Raw genomic sequence first — 24,107 nt, forward strand, 5'->3', positions numbered from 1 at the left:
ACTACCTACGTACAGCATCCCTTTTGTGGCAAATTCAAGTACCAAAATTGAACAGAAAATATTCGATTCAGAATACTAGAAGGTGAAATACATATGTTTGTGGAGAAAATAGCAGTAAGAATTATGAAATAAAAAAAGAAGTTTGTTACATAGATATGTTTTAAAGTACAAAAATAACAATAAAAGATACGCTTTTTATATTTTACGTTCGTTTTAAATGAAGTGTGAGCGATTTGCGAGAGGGTTGTTTTAGGAGGAAGGAAGGCTACAGGGTTTTTTTGTGTTTAGATGAACACTGAAATTATTTGGAAATATCAAACAGAGCAATAAAAATTAAAATTACGATCGCAACAGGTCTAGATACAAATAGATTTGTGAGTTCCGTGATTTATCTGCAGACTTGTTTTTGCAGATAAGCTTTGCGGGACAGGCCCGTCGGAATTCAAATTAAAAAAAAAAAAAAAGAAAGGAAAAAAGGGGGAAAAGGGGGGGGAACGTTGTGTTATCTCGAAGGAAGAGACAATTTTATGCAAAATTTCTGCAGCCACTGGCTTCTGTCTCCCCTATTCGTGACTGTACGTTCAGTCCGTTTCGGCCCTTCCCACATTCAAGATTTCCCGTGAAAAAGAAAAGTTGCTGGAGGGTTTCCTGACGGGTGCTAAGGGCTCGCTCGGGGCTGTAGTGCAGCGAGTGTGGGGGTACACGGGGGCCACAGGCGGGGCCCCAAAAACCTTTGTGCTTACAAATCACTGAGTCCGGGAGACACAAAAAAAAACCACCCCTAAACGGGCATCACCTGGCAGCTCCATCCTCCTCTCTCCGAAACGCCGCTCCCTGGCTCGGCCTTGGCCAGAGCCGATGGAAGGGAGCCCGGCCGAGCCTCGCCCCGGCCGCTGACCCTCTGCGTCCCTTCCCGGACAGCGCGACCGCCCCTCCCGCCCGGACAGACGCAGGGCGGCAGCAGGCCCGGCAGCCCCGGCGGGGACAGCAGCCGGCCCTGCTCCAGCAGCCGCAGCACGCTGCAGGTGGCGGCGGTCTCGGACACCACCGAGCGCAGCTCGGAGTCCTTGCCTTGGTCTTTCTTCTGCTTGGTGCGCCGGTTCTGGAACCAGACCTTGACCTGCAGGGCCGGGGAGAGAGGCAGGGTCAGCGGGGCGCCCCGGGACCCCGGCGCGGCTCCGCGGGGCGGGGGGAGGCTGCGGGGGAGGGAGCGCACGCTCTTGGCAGCGGGGAGCGCTTCCAGAACGCACAAAGCCACCGGCACGGAACGCAACCCCCCACACCCTCCGTCTGTTCCCGGTTTCGGGGTGACCCCGGGGCCTTTCGTTCTGCATCTTTAACCAGACCTCTCGCTTCGTCCTAGTTTACTACAGGCCGGGAATTCTCTGGGAGACGGAGCCAGCCCTTTCTCACCGCTTTATTCTAAGCCGGCTCGGCCGGAGCCCCGGGCGCTCCGCGGCTCCCAGCAGCCGCTGCCCGCTCCGACTGCCCTTGCTGGGGGTAACAGCAGCAATGAGCTTCTTGCCCGAATTCCAAACTGGACACTCTCTCTCCACCCCCAAATAATTTTAAATAATATTCAACTTTTAAAGGGAATTCTGGAAGTCACCCAAAAAACAACAAACAAAACCAAAACCAAACCAAAACACAACAAAACCCACCCATGGCAGGTTCTGTAACCTACAAGCTGTTGAACTTGTCACTCCTATCCGGCAAGGAAAGAAAAAAGCTAATTATCGTGTCAGGAAAATTTACTGTTATATGATTTGTGGAAATACGAAACCGGCTTTAAGAACTTTGGACTTTTTGGATGCTTCCCCGCGCTCTTACAGAGTTGTAGGCCTGCTGTCGGTCCCCGGCCTTTCTGCCCTGGAGGGTGGAGGAGCGATTCTCCCCCTCGGACACACAAGGACTCAAAATACGGCCCAAACTTCAGCCCCATCCCTGGATCTCTCATACCCAGGAAAGCCCAGGCCGAGCGTCTCCAGCCCGGCAGCCCCGGGGGAAGGTGCCCATCTCCCTCTGCGAGTTTGAGCGCCTGCATCCCGCTTGCTGCGGGCTGGGAGCGCCTCGGCCTCCCCTCGCTTCTCCCCGGCCGCAACAGCGCAATCTCCGCGCCCGGGGGCGGCCGGCTCCGCGCACCGAGCCTGGCGGGCCCGAGCGGATCATCCCGCGGGCCGGGGGAGCCGCTCCCGGCCCGGCAGGAGTTTGGCTTCGTGGCCAAGCTCCCTCCGAGACCCTCAGGCCAGGGTGAGCCCAGTGGGGCTGGTGCAGGCACACGAGGGACCCCCTTGGCAGCAGTCCCCTTCCCTAGACACACGTAATTAGGGACACACGCAGTTAGGGACACGCTGAGTTAGGGACACACGGAGTTAGGGAAACACGCAGTTAGGGATACGCTCTGGGACACACTCAGGGACACACGCAGTTAGGGACACACGCAGTTAGGGACACGCTGAGTTAGGGACACACGGAGTTAGGGATACACGCAGTTAGGGATACACGCAGTTAGGGACACACTCAGGGGCACACTGAGGGACACACGCAGTTAGGGACACAGGCAGTGAGGGACACAGTGAGTTAGGGACACACTGAGTTAGGGACACACGCAGTTAGGTATACACGCAGTTAGGAGCACACGCAGTTAGGGACACACTCAAGGACGCACTCAGTGACACACTGAGTTAGGGATACACAGAGTTAGGGACACACTGAATTAGGGACACACTGAGTTAGGGGCACACGCAGTTAGGGACACACGGAGTTAGGGGCACTCGCAGTTAGGGGCACACGGAGTTAGGGACACACTGAGTTAGGGACATACGGAGTTAGGGGCACACGCAGTTAGGGGCACACGCAGTTAGGGGCACACGCAGTTGGGGACACACGGAGTTAGGGGCACACGGAGTTAGGGGCACACGCAGTTAGAGACACACTCAGGGACACACGCAGTTAGGGGCACACGCAGTTAGGGACACACTGAGTTAGGGACACACGGAGTTAGGGGCACACGCAGTTAGGGGTCCCCAGCCGGGACTCCTCAGCCGCGAGCCCCTCAGCTCCATGCCGCGGCGGGATGCCTCCCCCGGCCGGACACGCGTGGGCCCCTCGGGGCTGCCTCGGCTGCGCTGGGGGCGCAGGAGGCGCGCAGGGCCGCGTCCTTGGGGCGCGCAGGGCACGGAGATGCCCGGGCCGGGAGGGGAAGGGGTCCCGCAGGGCAGGGCGGGCGCGGGTCCCGTCCTGCAGGCGCTACCTGAGTCTCGGAGAGATTGAGCTGGCGGGCGAGCTCGGTGCGCTCCCGCCCCACCACGTACTGGCAGCGCTGGAACTCCATCTCCAGGCGGTAGAGCTGCTCGGCCGTGAAGGAGGTGCGGGTCCGCTTGGGACGGTCCAGATCAAGCCCCTTAGGTAGAATAATCTCTCGGATTGAACCTTTGGCATCTGGCAAAGAAAGGCGCAGTCAGCTTCATACCCAGGCAACCCTTCTGTGCTTTTCATTCCCTTTTTATGCTTTCTAATTTTTCCAAGGGAAAGAGCCGTCCCCAGCGCCTTCAGGACCGAGACACGAGTCGGGATGGAGCAGGGTCCCTGCGACTGAGGCTCTGCACCTGGCCACTGCACCCACGGAAGGAAAAAACCCACAACAGAGAAGGAAGGAGGGGGCGATGTGGGCCCAGGCCTCTATAATTAATCCCCTCAGCCCATTTAAAAATTACTTTGAATATATTGCACTCACAGTACGACACTGCGGCATCACTCACGGCCCCTCTGGGAAGCTGGGGAGAGAGAGATCCTTCAGGCCAGGCTTTGTGCCTGGAGTGCAGGGCTACTCTTTGTTCCCCTTGGGCTAGGACTTGCTGGTAGCCACCATACACATTCCGTCCCCCACCCCAAAATATAAAACACTTCTTATTATTTTTTTTAATAACAAGTTTCTCATGCTTCCAAAAAAAAATGTTAAAAAATTTAAAAAAAAAAAGGCTTTCCGAGGCAGCAGTGCCCCGACCTGGCTGCCTGCCACTGTGAACGTGGGGACACCTCCAGCCCACCCTGCACCGCTGCCGCTTTGGGGTTTTGGCAACGAGAAGCAGGAGGGAAAAAAAAAAAAAAAAAAAGGAAGGGGGGGTGGGGAGGGAAAGAAACCAAGGCACCAACCAGCCCGCAGAAACCTCACTTTTCTGGTAGCCCCGACTGAAGGAAAGCGGGACAAATCTCATTAACACGACTGTCATGCTAGAGCCAGATTCGGGTTACCTTAAAGCCTTCCCAACTTTACTTGCCGTAATTTTACCTCCTCGGTACGTTTTAAATCAGAGACAATCACATCATTTTAATCTGACCCTTCTCTGGGTCAGCCAGTGGCGTAAGGATTAATTCTGGCTTTCAAGGCCTGCTTCCCACATATTTTGTTCCGATTCTCTTCTCTCCCTCCTCCTCCAAAACGCACCTTAATAAAACTGAAATTTCTTCAGGTAATTTTTTTTTTTTGGGGGGGGAGTAAGAATAAGATGATTTAGAGACGAGAAGGGGAGGAGACGGGAAGAAGACTGAGGAAAATTAAACGCATAACTATTAAAAAATAATAATAATTATAAACGCCTCCGTCATTCCTCCATTTATTTTAAGGCCGGCGGCTATTTTAAAACAGCCCTTTCCTGCGGGCTGCCGGACTCGGAGAGAGGGGGCACAGAGGGAACCTGTGCCCTCCGAGAGGGCCTCGCTGCCCGCAGCCCCACGCCGGGATGCGCGGCCGCGGAAGGAGCGCGCCCGGCCCCGGGGCAGAGGGAACGCTGTTCCCGGAGGGCTCCCCGCGGGCACGGGCACCCCGGGAAAGCTGCAAAGCAGGAAAGAAAAAAACAAAACAACAAAGAGCGGGGCTGGTCCGCTCCGGGGCAGCGCCGGGGAGGAACCACCGCGGCTTAACTTTTCGCCGAGACGCCGGCGGAAATTCCCCGGGATAAAACCCCCGGGAGCGGGGTCCAGGGCACGGCCCGGCCGGGAGCGGGGTCTCTCCCCCGCAGCCCTAGGAAGGGCTTTCAAACCCAGGGCCAGACCCAAGGCAAAGCGACAAAATCAACCCATCTCCCGGGCGTGAGCGCGGCTCACCTTCCCCCACCCTCGCCAAACACCTCAAACTCATACCTCTAACTAGGATCCTCCTGCAATAGTCCGGATCAGCCGAACTAGATTTACTTTTATTACAACCTTCCGTAGCTGCAGAGGCAGAAAAAGTCCCTTGCTGATCCTTCAAAAAAGAAGTAGAAATATTTCCTTCAGACCCTTTGCTTTCCTTGCCCTCTTTATGTCCGTTCTTCGAGACCCGGTTAGCTTCAGTCTCTGAACTGCATCTAACGTCCATTTTGTCTTGTTTCCCAAACATGTAGTGCAATAAAAACAAAACAAAAAAAAAACACCAAAAAAAAAAAAAGCGCCAACAACGATAACAAAAAAATTATAGAAGAGTAGAAGAAGAAGAAGAAGACGAAGTCTATGCTGGATATTGCACGACTTAGGGTGAGGTCGGTGGGGATCTGTAAAGCACCTTGAGTAAGGAAGATCGGGTTTTATCCCACTGGAAAAGCAGCGGCTTCCTCAGTCCCAGCGTCCTAATGTGACTGTCCAGCTTCCCAGAGCGCCCAGTGATCAGGTACTCAACAGTACAACTCTAAAATGATTTAATGTCTGCCTTATTACAGAGACATGTAGTTGTTAGACACACAGAGGGACGCGCACTCGCTGTTTCAATTGATTACGGGTAATTTTGCAGCCTCCACATTTAGGTTACCTCATGAATACACTAAATTGTTTGGATAATATATCAGATCGTAATGGATGGTTTGTGTGCTTGTCCCCAATCAAGTAGAGTTTAGCCAGTGAATAAACTGAAATGATTGGTCTTGCTTTCAGGAAACACACAATCAAAAGACTGAGACTTCCAGAAAAAAAAAAAAAAAAAAAAAAAAAGGAGAGAGGAAAAAAAGGGTGGGGGAGAGGGAAAAAAACCCAACTTTTGACAAGATTCACCCTGAATTGTTAGCACCATTAGCAGCCATTATTAACTTTCTTCAGTCTGCCTTTGACCTCCCGATTATATAGTGGCTTTCTCCAAAGCACGCCAAATAAATCTGAATAAAGCTGCTAGGAAAGGCTGAAAAAATGCAGTTGCAGGGGGGGTGAAGAAAAAGCAAAAAAAAAAAAAAAAAAAAGCCCCCTGAGTTGTAAACAAACAAACAGATCCCCGGAACGCACACACATAAAAAGTTCTTCCTCCAGGCAGATCTCTCCAAGGAAGCAGGTTATCTTGGCCAGCAGAAATCCTCGTTAACACATCTCCCCACAGACAGCCATCTTAAACTCCTACCTCTCCTTATTTCAGTCCCGATACTTGCTTTTTGTGCTTCTCCCTCTGTGTGTGTGTGTATGTGTGCATGCATGTGTGTCTGCTAATTCTGCACCTTCGCAAACACTGAACCTATTCGCAGAGCCTGCTCATTGAAAAAAAAAAAAAAAAAAAAGAGCCAGCTTTGTGTGCAGTGGATCCAGGAGGGGGGAGAAAGAGAGAGGGGGAGAAAGAGGGAGAGAGAGAGGGAGGGAGGGAGGGAAGGAGGGAGAGAGAGAGAGAGAGAGAGAGAGAGAGAGATAGCCCGTGAAAAATCTCAACTGCGTGATCCACTAAAGGAGAAAAAAGTTTTACTCTAGCTATTTCATTGTCTCTGCTACAATATCTTTGAGAACCGCAACAGCCAGTAATCCAATAAGACCATTGATTAGGCTACAATGATTCAATTCAAGCAAATGGCCTTGTGCAAAGAGCATGCTCCAGTCCTTCTTGTCACCTTGCAGGGCAGAAGCCCTCTTCATGCTTCTCTCCTTATTCATTCCTTTATGGGAAATGTAGAGCAAAAGGAGTGAAAGATGGCAATTATCTAATTGGACTATTAACAAACAATTCTCTGAGTGTGGCTGTCTGGCAGTGGTTCTTGGGCGAGGTGAAAGGCCACATGTTGCACTGGCCCCATTCACAAAGAGTTTAGGGGCCTGAGAGGGAGAGAAAGAATTTTCCCTGAGAATTTTTCGCACAAATGGCGGTGTATCCACCAGGCTGGCTGTTCCCTGCCTCGTCCTCTGCCTGCCTGGGAATTCCACCCACCTGAAGCAGGCAGGGCCAGCCCCGTGGCTTGGTGCAGATGGGAGAAGCAGAGCACGGCGCCCTGGCTCAGCTCCATGGGCCTCATCCTGCCTCTGCTGGTGGAAAAACCACCCACCCTCATCCCATGGGACACAATCTTTGTCCAAGGTGGAGTAATGGAGGGAAGGATCCAGTGCTGGGGCCCAATCACCGTAAACAGGAAATTCATGGGAGGCAAAAAAAGAACGGGGGGTGGGGAGGGTGGAAAAGGACAGGGGAAAGGAAAGGAAAGGAAAGGAAAGGAAAGGAAAGGAAAGGAAAGGAAAGGAAAGGAAAGGAAAGGAAAGGAAAGGAAAGGAAAAAATTAAAGGGAAAAATAAAAAAAGAGAAAATAATAAAAAGAAAAATAAGATGGCAGTTCATAGGTACATTTCAGTGAGTTGTCTTTAGTGGAAATCTCAAATCTTTGTCATTTTTCCACAAATCTCCATAATTTATTTATATTGACATTGCCTGAAAAGCCAGATTGAGATTGGTGAGGTGTGCCTAAGATCTTCATCAAACCCTCTCATTTCAACTGTATTTATACACACAACCAGACGTGGAACATCCTCATTATGGACCAGGTTTCTTTTTTCCTTACAGCCAGTGCATCTCAGTGATCTGTGGTGCTCTGTTGTTATCAGCTCCTGCTTGTATGGCAGCCTTACCCCAAATAAACCCCAGCCCCCTGTGCAGGCTTCATCCAGCTGCAGAGAGAGGATGGAAGAGTGCATTTCCTCCATGGGTTTGCTGTGCTGTTCAAAGGCCTGTTGGGTGACAGGATACCAGGAAATCTCCGATACATTTCAGGCAGATTTGGTCTTTCAAAAGGAAATGCAACAAGTGGGTGCTGATTAGGGAAATTTTTAATGTAGCTGAAGTAGAGGCTGGGCTTGGCAGGGCAGCTTTGTTGTGTGATATAGGTAAACATACACATGTGTGTGTGCCAGGCAAGGCAGCACCAACAGTCCCAGCTGGACATGGCTGTTTAATGCTAAACAAAACAAAGTTCTGCTGCAAACATTTCTACCTAACACATTTTATTTTAGACAGAATAGGCGTAGTGATTCCTGTAAAAGGTTTACTGTGAAATGCAGAGGCAATTAGAATTATATTTGCATAGGTGTGTGGGTGTATGTATGACATTCCCCCCATAGTTTTCTTTATGCTAATCTCTATGCATATGCCATAATAATAAACATGGAGCTATTGAACTCAATTACACTGTTTGAAGCAGAAAATCTGGAGATTAAATATTATATTTGTGTGATAATCTGGCTTTTTTTTTTGACAAGTCCCTGATCCAAAGCTCAATAAAGACCAGGGGAATTTTGTTCTACTTATGCTATATTACAATACGTACATTTGAATGATCTTTTTGTCCATAGAATTCAGTGGTATAAAGAGAATTTTCCCAATTTGATCAGTTAAATTTGCTTTCACACATTATGAACATAGCACTGTTGAAGGTCTGGAAATTCAAATAATGAGTCTAATCCTGCAGGAAACTTGTAGTGAGCAGACAAGCCTGTCCAAACACAGCTCAGTTACTTTAATTGAGGCCCGCTCATCTGCAACAAATAGCAACATCCAGAAGAGCACTGGGAAAATCAGAATTTTACCCTTCAGAAAAGCAACGTTTTCTTTAGTTCAGCAGTCACTAAATTTCCTTTCACCTATTCTCCTTAATTTTTTCCCCCACAATATGCTTAAACGATTATTGGATGTTATGTTCTTTCAGGAAATAATGTGTCCCTCTCTTACTGCCATAACTTCAGGCGTGTCTGTGGCTTCAGCACTCTCACATCCACACTGGTGTGTCACTGGATAAGCAGATTAAAGGTTACTTCTTTTCCCTTCAAATAATGCTTAAAATGCCTTAGCACAGTGCACATTATTGGGTGCTATGTTCTTTCAGGAAATAATGTGTTATTTTTGCCATAACTTCAGGTGTGTCTGTGGCTTCAGCACTTTCACATCTACACTGGTGTGTCACTTGATAAGCAGATTAAAGGTTACTTCTTTTCCCTTCAAATAATGCTTAAAATGCCTTAGCACACTGCACAGGTACTCCCTGGCTGTGCTTTGCTGTGTAGACCTTGCTGCTTTTCAAATACAATTTTATTAGTTTGCATTAGCATGTAGAAGACTGAAAAATCTGTCTCTCATTGGCTGCCATTATTTATGTTATTTTTATCTTTATTTCATGTACAGAAGAGATGTACATTATGGCTACTACTTCTTATGCTCTTCTTTGTTGATGAAAGTAAAAGTTTCAAGCTGGAAAGCATGGTTCAGAGATCTTCTGACTCACAGATTTATCTCAGGGTTTAATAGCCCGAAGCAGATTTTTATTCCATTAATTTTCCTGATTGTTTTGTTGCTTTTGAATTTACAGATGCCTTTGGTAAGGAGCTGTTAGGCCTTTTTTGGATACTTGTTTAGCACAGGGTACATGAACTGATACCTTGGGGCTGAACAACTTCCTGGTTATTTCCAATTAAGAGAGAGTATGGTGGTTACTCATAATGACACGTGTGGTAATGTCAAGGAATTGCTATAAAGAGACAAGAAAAAACTTATTATTTTGTGCATCAATGTTACAATTCTCTTGGACAGGGCATTCCTGTCCAGTGTGAGAGACACTGTGTCAGTGCAGAAGAAGAAGAAGAAGAAGAAGGTCTTCATCAAGAGGAAGGCTCACCAGAAAGTTCTTTCCCACAAGTCTCAGAAATATGTTTACCAGCAGGAACATTGAGCACCTTCTCAAAACAAAGTGCACAGCATAATTAACAGCTCTTTTGCTTTTGCAGTTACTCGCTGCTGTCGAGGACATTTCCTTACCACAGAAGATGGACTCTGGAAGTTTCAAAATGTACATATTACTGTGTATTTAGGGGACATTTAGAAGGCATGTGCTAAGCCCTCTGTTGCAGATAGAGATTTGTTCCAGTGTGAATTGCCTTCAGCTCCTGCAACAGAGCCTGGAAAATGGACTCCTCCCACACAGGGAAGCATCATCCTTGAAGAACAGAAATGTGTTTCTACCTGGAAAATTTACACTGTCTTTGAAGGAAAGGATTGAAGTCTTTGACTCAGTTCAGCTCTCTGTGTGGAAGGTAAGGTTGTCGTGTTTGTGGTAGTATGCATGGCTGGAAACAGCTCTAATTCCACTTTCCCAGAGTTTCCAAGGACTGATGCTCACGCACATTTGTGTTTTTCAATGGCACGTGGGTCCCTGGGTCATGACATAAAAGATGTACATGAAATTAAATGTCACAGACTCACAAGAAATCTAATGGGTACAACAGCAAGAAAAAGAAAATGTCTCTCTGCCTTACAAGCGGGAACCAACATCAAATATTGGTGTGAAATTGGGATGTAGCTGCTTCCAAACAGGCTCCATCAGCTCCCATGCAGGTGGTGTGTTCTTCATGCCAGTGTCCCATGCATGCCTTCTGTTCTGCAAGACAACTGTGTAAAATAATTGGGCACACCCAGAGACCTATTTCAAATAAAGCATTGATCCAGATAGTCTAAGTTAGCCCTTGCAGCTCCTACCTTCCCATGCTTTGCCGTGCTCCTGATTGCCAGCCTGGTGCAGAATCCCCAACCAGCTGCTTCTAAATTTTCCTGCATACTTTGGCAGTAATTGCAGTATTGTCTCTTCCAGATACTAAACTGAGCACATTGGCAGGACTCAGCAGCGCTGTTCTGGAGGCCAGTAATAATGAGCATGGGTATCACACATGTATCATGACTAATCATGTTGTGGTCATTATGAGATGCTCCTTACAGTTATCAATCTGGACAGTAGCTTATTACAAAGCTTTATTGCCTGTATCATGCCCATGGCATATGCAAGCCATCTGAACAGGGCTGAGACAGGATTGTTTCCGTGAGGGAAAACTGTGATTTGAGAGGAAATACTGTTTGTTCTCTGACAGCAGATTGAGAGCCTTTGGTTTCAGCCTCACCCATGTCACTGACTGCCTCTGTAATCACCAGTACCTGGGCACTCAAACTCCCTCTGCCTTCATTTCACCCTCTCCTGAGAGGGGAGTGAGCTTTACCAGCTCGCCTGGAGCACTCATGAGTATTTACCACCTCAAAAGCTGTTAGACCATGAGCCTTTACTACTGGTGCTAAAACTCTCACAATCACATTTTTTTCACAGAGCCAATAAAAGCAAGATTGAAGATTTAAACAAGAGGAGATGTTTGCAAAGGTGATGTGTCCAGAGCAGTAGATGTGAACTGTACTCTTTGCAATACTTGGTGTTTTAATACTAAAGACCTTTGCATCAAATTAAAAAAAAAAAAGTCACATTTTGGGGTAAAACCATTCATTTAGTTCTTTGATTTTCTTTGCATCAAATTTAAAAAAAAAAAAAAAAAGTCACATTTTGGGGTAAAACCATTCATTTAGTTCTTTGATTTTGAAAGCTTAAGTCAGGTCAGATTGAACACAAAGAGTGTCTCAAAAACTCATAAGCATGGTCCCAAGGATCCAGGGAAAGCTGCAGAGGACAGTCATGTTGGAATGATGTGAGAAACTGGAAACTGTCCCTTCACTCTGGGGTGAGAGAAACTCTGACATCATCCTAAGGCTCACTTAGAAAGCATCCAGTAGACTTGGTTAAAATCTTCCTGAAATGGTTTAAGCTTGATTTTTTTGCTGTTTTTACTTTATTATCATGTGATTACTTTATTCCCCATATGGAAATGGAAAACGTCAACAGCAACCACAAGTACAAACCACAAACAAAATCAAATCTCTTCTGGAAAGGTTTGTCTACCTGGATATTTTGGTTAAATTCAACAAATTAGATCCTAAACAGAAAATTATTGAACTATGGGTCTTGAAGGTACACTTGTAACATTGAGGGAAACAGAGTCACATTTACAGGAAATTTTTGATGGAATATGTAGCTTGAATGCTAGGATTTTGTTACCCAGAAGATAGCAGTATTTCAGAGGGATCCCTGAAAATAATGATTCAGTATACTTCCAAACATTTTGTCATGGAAAATTATGGAAAAGATAGGCGAAAGAATCAGTGCACTTTGGTTTGTTAAAACCCATTGGAGATTGTGGGTCAGCTTGGCATGAGTTCACTGTATGGTGAATACTTTACCTGATGGATTTAAACATGCTGGGAAGGTGAGCAGCACGGTGGCAGACAGCTCTGGGCATGGCTAAATGAAAAGTAATGTAAATCATCAGTGATTAACTGTACAGCTCAAATAATCTGAAAAGCCCTGAATTTCCTGCAATCTCTGAGGGAAAAGAACCTGTACCAGAAGTCAGAAGTGTTTGATTTACCTCAATCTGTAGCAGCAGCTTTAAAAATAAAAACAAAAAAAAAAAAAAAACCAAAAAACACCCCCCCAAAAAAAAAACAAAAAAAAAAAGGAGACTATTTGGTTTCATTGTATAAAGGTAGAGCAGAATGCCAAAAAACCATCAGGATAGCTGGTTTATGCCATATAGCAGGATTATGCCATAATTACGCATTAAATCAGTGTTCTTTCTTTTTATCCTCTTCTCTCTTGAGGTACATAGTAAAGTCAAAAAATGTTCAAGAAATTCAAATAAAGAATAGTGACTATTTGGTTTCATTGTATAAAGATAGAGCAGAATGCCAAAAAACTATCAGGATAGCTGGTTTATGCCATATAGCAGGATTATGTCATAAATAAAGAATAGTTGCAGAGCTGCTAGGATTAACCATAATTACGCATTAAATCAGTGTTCTTTCTTTTTATCCTCTTCTCTCTTGAGGTACATAGTAAAGTCAAAAAATGTTCAAGAAATTCAAATAAAGAATAGTTGCAGAGCTGCTAGGATTAATACACAAGACATGGCAAAGACTGGAATTATTTTGATGAGAAGAACATGAAAATGGAGCTGATTGTAAAATCAAAATTCTCAAGCACTGAACGTTGGACTCTATTTTTATTTTTTCACATGAGAATAAGCATCAAGTTAAATTTAAAACCAGCAAGTTTAGAATGAAAAATAAATGCCCAGACACGTCTCATCACCTGTGGGAGCTGCTGTTGCAGGAGGTTACTGAGGCAAATACCTGGGTCTGATTTTAAAGTGAGTTGGACATTGTTAGGATTAACTCATTACACAGGTTGAAAACAATGATCAGCCTGATTGAATCTTACACCCGGGGCTGGGCCCTGCTCACACTGGGGAATGAAAATTGCATCTGTTTGGGAGCTAGTTTGTTCTTCCTTGAAGTACCAGGGGCAGGGTACTCTGTAAGGTACCTGAAAGACTGGTGGCATTGGGTAGGAAAAAGCCAGGGCAGGACATTTGGGATGGCAGTTAACATTAATCCTAAATGTGGAGGACAGCTCAGAAGTGAGGTTCTGCAAAGCCAAGCTTGTCAAAGTTTGGTGTGCTTTAAGTTTCTGCAAAGCACAGGCAAGGACAAGGAGGAGAAGAGCAATAATAAGAGGTCTTTGCTCTGGTGCACTCATATAGATTCCTTTGACAAAGGGATTGCAAAATTTGGAAACCAAACTCCTTGGGCATCTCTGTGGGAGAAGGTGCATTCCCCCTCTGGGTGCACAAGAGGGATGATTTATTATGCTTTCCAGTTCCTAGAGGGAAATAATCTAGGTAAGATAAGATGATTACACCATCTCTAGAAGCGTTCACAAAAATGTGGATGTGGCCCTTGAGGACATGGTTTAATGATGAACATTGTGCTGGTGCTGGCTTGGTGGTTGAAGATCTTAAAGGTCTTTAACAATTCTATGATTTTAAGAAATCCTGTAGTCCAGATCTTGATGCCTGGATTCCAAGGCTCACTTTTGTGTGAAAGGAGCAGTAGGAGCAGCTCTTCTAGCAGTAGAAGCACATAGCAGCTTCACTGTCAGGCAGAAACACTTTGGTCAGAAGTATGATAACTCTTACCAAACTCCCAGAGTTTCCTATTTATTAATATAAAGGAGTTTAGGTGTAGTTATAGTTTTGCTCATTCATTTAAATAGCAGAGAGATACAGATCTCAAATAATAATATGTTTCTAAAGACTTGGTATTACTAGTATATTAATTGTCTATTTTTATTGCTAAGATGTTTCTACCATTGAATAGCACAAAAGAAGTTATGCTACATTAAAAACATCAGGAATCCCCATATCTGTTTGTGCTCTTGATGGATTAGATGGATTTGTCATACAAAAAAAATTGAGTGTTCTTTAGGTTTTTAACAAGCTGAAACAGACTAATTAGATAAGAGAAGAAATATAATTTCTTTTATTTTTACAGATGGAAGAAACTATTATTTTTATTATTTTTATTTTATTGTATTGTATAGATGGAAAAAAAAAAGAAGCCCAGAGAATGTTATGCTTTCCCAGTTTTGCCAGAGAGAGGGAGTGAGATCCTCAGGGAAGTGCTCCAACTACAAGACCATCCACAAAGAAAAGAAAAAATATTCAGAGAACAGAGGTGTTAAGCAGCAGGGAGGCTGAATAACTGCCAAGCCCCCATTGTTGAGTTCTCAGGTGCAGAAATGATGCCACCCACTCCCTGCCCTTTGATATGGCACAGACAACATCCGTGTCATATCTGGCTGTGAGGGACGAACATTTGGACAGATTTTAAAACATTCTTGAAACACTGCCTCAGATCCCCATGAGCCAGGCAAGAGGAGGCAGGTAGGGTCCAGTTGTACCAACCTTTCCCAGTTCAGGGGAAGGCACAGCTCTGAGGGCTGATCCCAAGCTTTTCCACAGGGATGAGGTGCTATTGATAACTGGTGTTATTGAATTTCTCTTGACTCACAGTCCTGCCATATTAGGGTCAGTTCCAACGATTTCTTGGTTTGCAACCTACTGCCTGGTTAGTATGAAGCTGTTTCATGCAATTCTGTGTCTTGGTTTTATCTTTTTTGTCGGCTCTACCTTCATTTCCTCCTAATGAAGAGCAGAATTGGACCTTTCGGTGTCTGCATCTTTTTTTCATGGGAACTAATTCACCATTGTGTTGGCAGTGTTCCCACTGCTGTCAATGGAAATTATGTACTTTGAAGGAGAATGAGGCCATAACTGTTTAAGAATTAGGCTATTAAGACAGGACAAGGTTTTTTATTTTTATATAGAGCATTACATATGAAAATTCAAAACCGCTTTGTGGAGAAAAGGGATAATAGACTGTACTTCAGAGGGTTGTTTGGAGTGGTGCTCTGGTTCAGAAGGAAAAGGAAAAATGACTGTACAGATGTGAAAAGAATAGCAGAAGAGTTGGACATTCAAGACAATAAAGCAGCCAGCAAGTTTCCTGGCATGGTAGACATGGCAAAGGGGAAATGGAAAGCTGAGCTACTGAGAGGAGCTAAATGTCAGCTGGGAGAAAATAAAAAGGTGTTGTAAAACCTCAGTCTAGAGTAACCACTCAGTCCTTCTCCTGCCAAACACGGGACAGTGCCTAGCCTTGAATTAAGCAGCACAGGTCAGTGGATGTTTACACAGAAGGAGTTTTCTCTCCGTGGTCCTGCCACTCCACGCTTCTGTCACCTCAGGATGTGAGATGTGTTGGGGAGATGCCGTGTGGCACACGGGGCCGTGTTGTCACACTGGCTCCTGCAAAGCCTTTTCAGCTGGGGAAAAGGACATCACCCATTGCCCGAGCTTGTTGGTAGTGCCACGTTGGCAGGTGGCTGTTGGGTTGTGCTGCAAACCTGGGTGTCACGGGCAGCCCGCGCTGTGCCGTGGGAAGAGGGCTCCGTGTGAATAGCTGCTTCCTCAGCAGATGGAGTGGCAATTGTTGCACTGCGTGGGAAGGCCCAGGCAGCAGGCCTTTCAGGCAAATGAACACCACATCTGGATTTCTTTTCATTTCATTATGTTCCCACTCTTTGAGTGCCTCCCTCCCATCCCCTTCCTTTTAAACGGGATCTATCCAGTTGCCCGCAATCTGGCAGGAATAAAAGGCTGCTTGCCTTGCAGCCCTTTCCACACCCACAGCTTGTGCAGCAGGATGTTTCCATGCAACTCTGGTCCTGCCAGGAGCGGGGCAGACACAGCACCCTGCCCCTCCTGTGCCCAAGGGTGCTGGGAGCTGCAGGAAAAAGCAGAGCAGTGCTGCTGTGTCTGACCACCAGCCATGACTCTGCAGAAGCTGCAGCCACTGGAGCAGCTGAAATATAGATGAGCCCAAAGGCTGTCTCTTCCTCCAGGAGGAATCTCAGGAGAATCTGGAGACACGGCATGTGCTGCACCTACCTGTCTGCCTTCCACCCTGCTGCCTCCATCCAGCAGCTCTGCAGGGCTGGGTGCTGACCCTCCTTTCCTGCTGGGTGTGGAATCCTGCCTGCAGCAGGGCAGGCATAGCAGGCAGCACAGACCCTGCCAAAGGAGTCCTTTGCATTTCACAGAAAAGGCCTTATAGATGATCATCCCTTACAATGCACTGGGCAATAAAGCTCAGCTTCCTTACTTTAATTCACTGGGATGATTTTCCTGCTGCACTTTCATCTGGAGCTCAGTCATCCAGAATAGCAGAGCTCATTCTCTGAAATGTTAAGAAACAGTTGCATAAAATTGCTGTTTGATCAATTTGATTGCTAGAGCATGTGGAAAACTCAAAAAAACCCTTTTTTTTTTTTTTCCCAAGCAGGTTTGAAATCAATATTTTTTTCCAGTTTTATTTTTTCAATAGAGGCAGCTTTCAGCATTTTCTACTATCAAATCCTTGTTCAAGCATTTACTGGGCAACTGCAGTGAGATAAAGGAAATGCTAATACTCTTCATTTTTGCAGAGGTGAGATGAATCTTGAGCAGGTGAGGCAACTTCCCTAAAGTGGGATATTGAACTTGTGGCACTGGAGTGGAGTCTTGCAGAACTTTGTGGCTCAATTCCATGTTTGCAGTGCTTCTGTCCTGAAGCCCCACATAAAACAAGTCAAACAATACAGATTGATAACATTTGAAATAAAACGTCTGAATAATTCAAAATTATTTCTATGAATTTGGGATTTCCCTATTCAACCTCTTTGAAAATAGTATTCTAACAAGCCATCCAGCAAGAATCCTCTGCCTCTATGCACAAAATTTAAGCTCTACTGTTGAAATTAAGTGGAAATAAAACAGCCAAGGAGTTCCAATACAGCAAGGCACTTAAGTATGTGTTTATCTTTAAACACATCTGGAGCCCCATTGACTTTGACAGAGCTACTCATATGCTTAAAGATAAGCCTGCTTTTGTTGGATTATGGCCCTGAGGATCTAAGTGCTGGGGGAATCATTTTCATGCTCTCCAGAAAGGGCTTCAAATCACTCTTGTTTAAGGAGAGCTAACTGGCTGGATGTAAACACACCTAACAAACCAATAGATCAAGATTAAGTTTTATGCTGAGCCACTTGACATCTCTAGAAATTACTTACTGTTGAAGTTTGGTCCTTACAGGAAATAACGATCCAATTATTTTTTAAGTGAAACAGAGCTGTAGGAAAACCTTGATACCTCCAGTTGGGAATTTTGTTTAAAAAAGAAAAGAAGAAGAAGGAGAAGTGAGACACAGCAATATTAAAGGGAATGCAGTGTGTGACTGAAGGACAGGAGAGTCAGGGGGATTATTAGATTTCAGCTCTTGAAAGGAGAAGCAGTGTGGTACACACCAGGACTTTGCTGTTGGTTTTGCTGGTGATGCTCAGAGATCAACAAAACAGATGGGCAGCAGGGCAAGGTGGCCCTAAAAAATAGGTTGTCTTGAGTACAGTATCTTTCATTTGTAGATGTTCAAGAGGATAATACAAGTCCTTGAAATCAGTGGAAATGCTCCCACTGACTTGGAAAAGCTTTGCTTCAAGCTTGGCACTGCTCATCTCACCACACTTGTCTCCTCAAGTGTGTGGATCTGGACAAGTCAGCCCTGCCCATCCCCTTGGAAAGTGCACAGGCACCAGGTCTGAGATCTTACCCCTGCCCTTGATGCACACAACCCTCCACTTGAGAAAAAAATGTGGAAACAGCACTTGTGTCCCAGGGTCTTTGCCTTTTTCCACTTCCTGACAGTCCATTGCAGGTTGTGGGGCTCTGCCACACTGGTGTGGTCTCCACAAGTGGGACAGCAGAGACCCACTTGGTCCTTGGGGTCTCAGGACTTCAGTGTAGGTGCAACCCATGCACTTCAACTCAGTCCTTCTCAACTGGCCTTGAAAACATAATAATAAACAGCAGCAGTCAGTGGGGGTTTTGTTGCTGAGGTTTTTTTAAAGCTAAAACCAGAATTGCTAATACTCCACAAAAACATTGTTTTTTAAGTGTTGCCACCTCTGCTCTGTGCCACGTTGGAGGCCTGGATGGGAAAAGCAATGGGAAATGCAGGATAAGAAAGCACCACCATCTAGGCCAAGCACAGCAATATAACATCACTCCAGCAGTAATGACAATGGAGAAGGAACAGAATGCTGTCAGGGAATAATGGTGTCCTGCTGGCAGCTAAATATGAAAGCCAAAGCAGAGACATTTATAAAATAAACAAGCATCAGGGAAGATGAGACTTTTATTACAGAGCAGGAAATAGCGATCTTTGACAATGGTCCATTTCAGTTTCTCTCATTGTTACAGAAATAAAGTGGTGTAAATGAATGCTTTGTCTCATGTATGATTTATTGTTCCTCAGGCAATTACTGGACTGCATTCAATCTAGTCTAGGGGAGGGAATTGCACGTCATCTGACCAGAGGGCAGCTTGTGGGGGCAAGCAGGCCAGGAGGGGACATGGTTTGTGTCTAAGCCTCTGACCACCAGCAGAAGCAGCAGGCCAGGCTGGCTCACACCGACATACGCCATCAGAGGCTTCATGTGACGACAGAAAGCTGCACTGCAGCCCCGTGACATCATGTTGGTGGCAGAGCCTGGTTAAGCAGCTCCTGCGCCCCACCCCTGCAGATGATCCTGCTGTGGCTGCTTCTCCCAGTGGTGCCAGCTGAGTAAGCGCACGAGGAAGCAGATGGAATAAAATAACACCCGGGAAGCGGCTGTGTCCCCCCAGCTGGAGTCCTCGGTGTCACTGTGGTATCAGCTGCACACATGGGGGCTGTGCTGCAGGGACAAGCACGGGGGGTTGCACTGAAGATGGAGAAGGAGATCCCTGTGTAAGGAGTAATTTTGCCAAGGAGAGGGTGAGGCAGACCATACCCTTAGTAAGAGGGTGAAATTACATTGAGACTGTGACATAAAATGTACTGCCCTGACACAGAAAGCTCCCACATGCTGCCGTACCATACATTTATTCTCTGTGGGGTACCAGCTCTATGTAAATGTTTCATAGAGGAAACAGCAGAGAAAGCAGCTTGGGGCAGAAGCAAACAAATTTCCAACTTCTCCTATCATTTCAGAGGAAAAAATAAATCTGCAAGGAAGGCTATGCTGTTTGCTATCAAGGTGTCAAATAAGGGAAAAGAAAAAGAGCAAGAATTTGGACATAAATGAGTAGTGCCTGGAATGAAGCCTGAGCTAAACTCACACTCTTTTATTAACCTTCTGTAGGGGAAAAAAAACCCCAACAAACCCCAAAATGCCCACATTAAAAACATGGTAGGGTCATGGTGACAGGAGTACAGATGAAGAAGAGAGAATACATATTTAGGTTGTCAGAGGGATGTGTGACTTATAGCAATTGGATAACACGAAACATAAAGAAAGAAAATAAAGCTGACCACCAGAAAGCATTTCTTCTTCTTTTTAGTGTGTTTTCACACTTTTCTGAGCTATCTGTTGGTATAACAACCTCTGGAGACTACAGAATAATTCCTACGGGCTATTTTTAAATTTAAGGCTGGACTGAAAACGGTAAGAAAATGTTACTGAGTGAGGCTAGATTAAATAGCCTAATAGACCATTTTCCTCTCTAATTTCCATTAAGGTGATTAGCTGGAATGTTGCTTGCAGCATGTTAGTGAAAAAACACTGGAAACACGGTCATATAGTGGATCCAGTATCCTAAACTAATGTTTGTAGTAATAACAGTGATATAAAAATGCATCTCAGGTATTTTATTACTCTAGTTAATGCCTGAGAGAATCACAATATTCAGCACATGCATCTTGCAACACTCCCCAGGAGAAGAGATTTGTATCAACTCCTTAAAAAGAAAAGGAGCAAATATACACAGGGATTTGGTTGTCTGGTGTGCTAGGGCAATCAGGAAAATTAATCTGAATTAACTGAAGCATGAATTTAATTTGGATCCTTCTGCCAAGTTGCATTTTGCACATAATCCTCATTCAGAAGGGAAGTGTCTTCCATTGAGTGCAGAGTATCAGGCTCTCGCCGCGTACCTGTTGACATCGATACCCATTAGCAGTTTACAGTGGATTAGTTGCACTGTCCAGTGACTATTAAACAGAGAGTTTGCATTTCTCTGTCGCTTATGGTTTGACGGGCAAGCTGCCAAGCATTTTAGAATTAACTACGCAAAACCATCACCACCTCGACGGTGGGGAAAAGAGGATCGAGAGGGCTCCGTTGGATTCCCGGTCCTGGGGAACCATAACTCTCACAGTGTGGTTCGGACGGCGAGGGGCCAGCTAGCCGGAAAAACCGTGTCAGATTTGCGTGTTAAATAGATTACGGGTGTAAATTAAAATGACCAACAGCCTAGGGATGATGGGCAGAGTTAGTGCTTTCAAATAACTTCTCTCGTTAAGGCAATACTCTCAAGCACCTGCCGCAAAAGCCCCTCCAGTTTACCTGCCCCCTCATTGTGGTGTTCCCTGCCCTGTGCGGCAGGAACGGCTCTTCCTCTCCCCGAATCCCGCTGCATCGGGCCCCGGCCGGAGGAAGGGGATGCTCTCAGGAACTTCCTCACTGGGAGAGTGGCGTTCGATGCTTGGTGCTTATAGCTTTGTTTTAAACTGTGGCGAATTGGCACTACGGAAGAAAGAAAAGGGAAATGGAAAAGAAAAAGGTGATGGAAAAGAAAAAGGGAAATGGAAAAAGGAAACGAAAAAGAAAAAGGGAAATGGAAAAAGGAAACGAAAAAGAAAAAGAGAAAAAAGAAAAAGGAAAAGAAAATGAAAAAGAAAAAAAAAGAAAAAGAAAAAGAAAAAGAAAAAGAAAAAGAAAAAGAAAAAGAAAAAGAAAAAGAAAAATGGAAATGGAAAAGGAAAAGGAAGACGGGAAAAAATTTAAAAGGAAATGAGAAAGATAAATAATAAGAAAGAAAAAGAAAAATAAAGAAAAAGAAAACGAAAAGGAAAAAGGCAAGGAAAAATTGTTGTGTGGAAAAAAGAAAAGGGGGCTAGACAGACAAAAACCTGTTCTGCAGTGTCGGCGGTGCCGCCGCCCGGCCTGACGCCGCTGCAGCCCGGCTGCTCTCGGGACAGGGAAAACCGCAGACCCAGAGCGGGGCGGGAGCGGGAGCTGCCCCCGTCCCACCGCAGCCCCTTCCGCGGGGCGGCCGGGCCGGGAACGCAGCCCCGGCGCTGGGAACCGGGCGCTGCACCTGCCCGCACGGAAGGAGCCGCGGAAGGCCAGAGGGAGCCGAGCCCGGGCCGTGCGTGGGGGATGCCAGACCGCCCGCACCGATGCCCACCCCGGGGCCGCCCTGCTCCCACGCTGCCCTGGGGAAGAAGGCTCATTCCGGGAGCCGTCCGGGCACGGCCGTGGGACACCGGGCACGGCCGTGGGACACCGGGGCTGCCCGCGGCCGGCGCCGCCCACGCGCGCTCCTCCCACCCCGCGCGCCCCCGCTCCCACGCGCGTCCCGCCCCCGCGCATCCCTGCATGTCCCTGCACATCCCCGCACATCCCCGCACGTTCCCGCACGTCCCTGCACATCCCCGCACGTCCCCGCATGTCCCGCCGGGCCCGGGGCCATCGCCACGGCCGCCGACCCACGCGTGTCCGGCCCTGTCGCCCCTCGGGAAGGCCGCTGGGATCGTGCCCCAGCGCGGCCCGGGTTTCCAGCCCCGCTCCCTGCGGGCAGCCGGGGGTGCCAGGGCCATTCCCCCGCCTGCCTCCCCCGGCACGGCCGCTCCCGGGCGGGCGGAAGCCGCAGAGGATTCTATTCAGGACACCGGCACAATGGGGAAACAAAACTCCTTTTTCCCCCTTTTTTTCGTGCGTGCCACCTCCCAAGATGGAGCGGGATTAGGGCTGCGAGTCCCCTGCTCACGCTGGGGGGGTTCCCCGCCTCTCCCCGGCCGGGCTCGGGAGCCACCGAGCGCAGCGAGGAACCCATCTCACGGCACCTTGGGAAAACTCGGGGCTTGTGGTTTATTCAGCTGAGGGGAAACTAGGAATGGAGAGATAAAGGTCAGGTTGAGTTCGTAATTTTTCCTTTATCTCGTTGTAGAGTAAGGGTATAAAGCATGTTTTTCATGACAGGAGAAGGAGGAAAAGAGAGAAAGAAAAAGAAAGGGAAAGAGAGAACGAGAGAAAGAAAGAAAAAGAGAGAAGGAAGGAAGGAAGGAAGGAAGGAAGGAAGGAAGGAAGGAAGGAAGGAAGGAAGGAAGGAAGGAAGGAAGGAAGGAAGGAAGGAAGGAAGGAAGGAAGGAAGGAAGGAAGGAAGGAAGGAAGGAAGGAAGGAAGGAAGGAAGGAAGGAAGGAAGGAAGGAAGGAAGGAAGGAAGGAAGGAAGGAAGGAAGGAAGGAAGGAAGGAAGGAAGGAAGGAAGGAAGGAAGGAAGGAAGGAAGGAAGGAAGGAAGGAAGGAAGGAAGGAAGGAAGGAAGGAAGGAAGGAAGGAAGGAAGGAAGGAAGGAAGGAAGGAAGGAAGGAAGGAAGGAAGGAAGGAAGGAAGGAAGGAAGGAAGGAAGGAAGGAAGGAAGGAAGGAAGGAAGGAAGGAAGGAAGGAAAAGAAAGAAAGAAAGATGCAGGAAAGTGGGTAAATATAGACTATGAGGAACAATGCTTAACGTGCTCTTTGACAACTGAAATTAATTAATTTATTTTGATAAAATGCAAGTTTAAGGAGATTTGCAAACCTCCATGGCACATTTTATTCTCTCGATAATGTGACATGTACATGGAAGCACAACTCAAATCCGTTTAGGTGGTGGTGGTCTGTTATTTGGAAGTATTGCCTCACATCTGAAAACTCACTTCGATATTAAACAGTTTAGAATCACCGAACAATTAAACGGATTTGATTTATTTTAAAAAACTTTTGACAGTTTGCCGGTTGCTTTAAAATCTTTCCCTGTAATGATTGGTCGAATTTTACCTCAAATGAGAGACGATTTTGAAAGATTTGCGTTTGCTTTATTTTTTTTTTTTTAATTCCCGCATAGTCGGTGTCAGGGCTGGTTTCTGAAAATCAAAAAATACTCAATATTTTTCCCCCTCACATTTTCTCTGTAAAGTTGTTTTCTTCTCTGTCGTCGACGGTCTCTGGGTACCACAGCAGCACAGGGAGCGTGGCGGAGGATAATCGAACGGAATAACCGAACAGCTTTCGTGTAAAGGAAGGAAAACTTATACAGAACAAACCGAATCGCGCTATCAGATGCTGCAGATAATTTATTGGTGCCAGTTCGAGAGTTCGATGGTGCCGTCCTCGGGGCCGAGGGACACTGGGACACACAGCCCGGGCGCTCCTGGGCCGGCCGGTCCCAGCGCGGGCTCACGCCTGCAAACGGCCTTTTCTTCCCAGCGTTTTAGACCAGAGCTTAGCCCACCTTTTTTGTTATTTTGTTATTTCACAGGTGGTTTGAAAACCCAGAATAGACAGAGAGCTGCGCTCCCCATAGACGCTTAACCACAGCCTCTCCTCAGCGGCAGCTCCGCGGCTCCTTCCGCGGGCAGGCAGAGCTTTCGGGGACAGCCCTGCGAGCCGGCAGAGCTTTCGGGGACAGCCCTGCGAGCCGGCAGAGCTTTCGGGGACAGCCCTGCGAGCCGGCAGAGCTTTCGGGGACAGCAGCCCAGCCACGCCGGACCTGCCCCGGCTCCATCCCTCCGCTCCGCTCGCC

General features: G+C 46.8%; 1 protein-coding gene across 1 annotated transcript; it reads right to left on the reverse strand.

The window, feature by feature from the left end:
- Window positions 1–273: 273 nt before the first annotated feature.
- Window positions 274–5,380, reverse strand: VAX1 (ventral anterior homeobox 1). The gene is made up of 3 exons (XM_039709223.1): window positions 5,143–5,380; window positions 3,254–3,441; window positions 274–1,120 (listed from the first exon to the last, which is right to left on the reverse strand). The coding sequence occupies exons 1-3, from the start codon at window positions 5,378–5,380 to the stop codon at window positions 782–784; spliced, it is 765 nt and encodes a 254-aa protein (XP_039565157.1). The 3' UTR covers window positions 274–781.
- Window positions 5,381–24,107: the final 18,727 nt, after the last annotated feature.

Source organism: Passer montanus, unplaced genomic scaffold (genome assembly GCF_014805655.1).
Source record: "Passer montanus isolate IOZ18808 unplaced genomic scaffold, ASM1480565v1 scaffold21, whole genome shotgun sequence".
NCBI classification, from domain to species: Eukaryota; Metazoa; Chordata; class Aves; order Passeriformes; family Passeridae; genus Passer; species Passer montanus.

What these genes read in the sequence shown, in the direction of transcription:
- VAX1 (XM_039709223.1), bottom strand. Translation starts at nt 5,380, where the DNA reads ATGTTTGGGAAACAAGACAAAATGGACGTTAGATGCAGTTCAGAGACT. An exon ending in CAGGAGGATCCTAGTTAGAG is followed by an intron (nt 3,442 to 5,142) that starts GTATGAGTTTGA and finishes TTTCTTTGCCAG; the next exon opens with ATGCCAAAGGTTCAATCCGA. An exon ending in TCAATCTCTCCGAGACTCAG is followed by an intron (nt 1,121 to 3,253) that starts GTAGCGCCTGCA and finishes CCGGCCCTGCAG; the next exon opens with GTCAAGGTCTGGTTCCAGAA.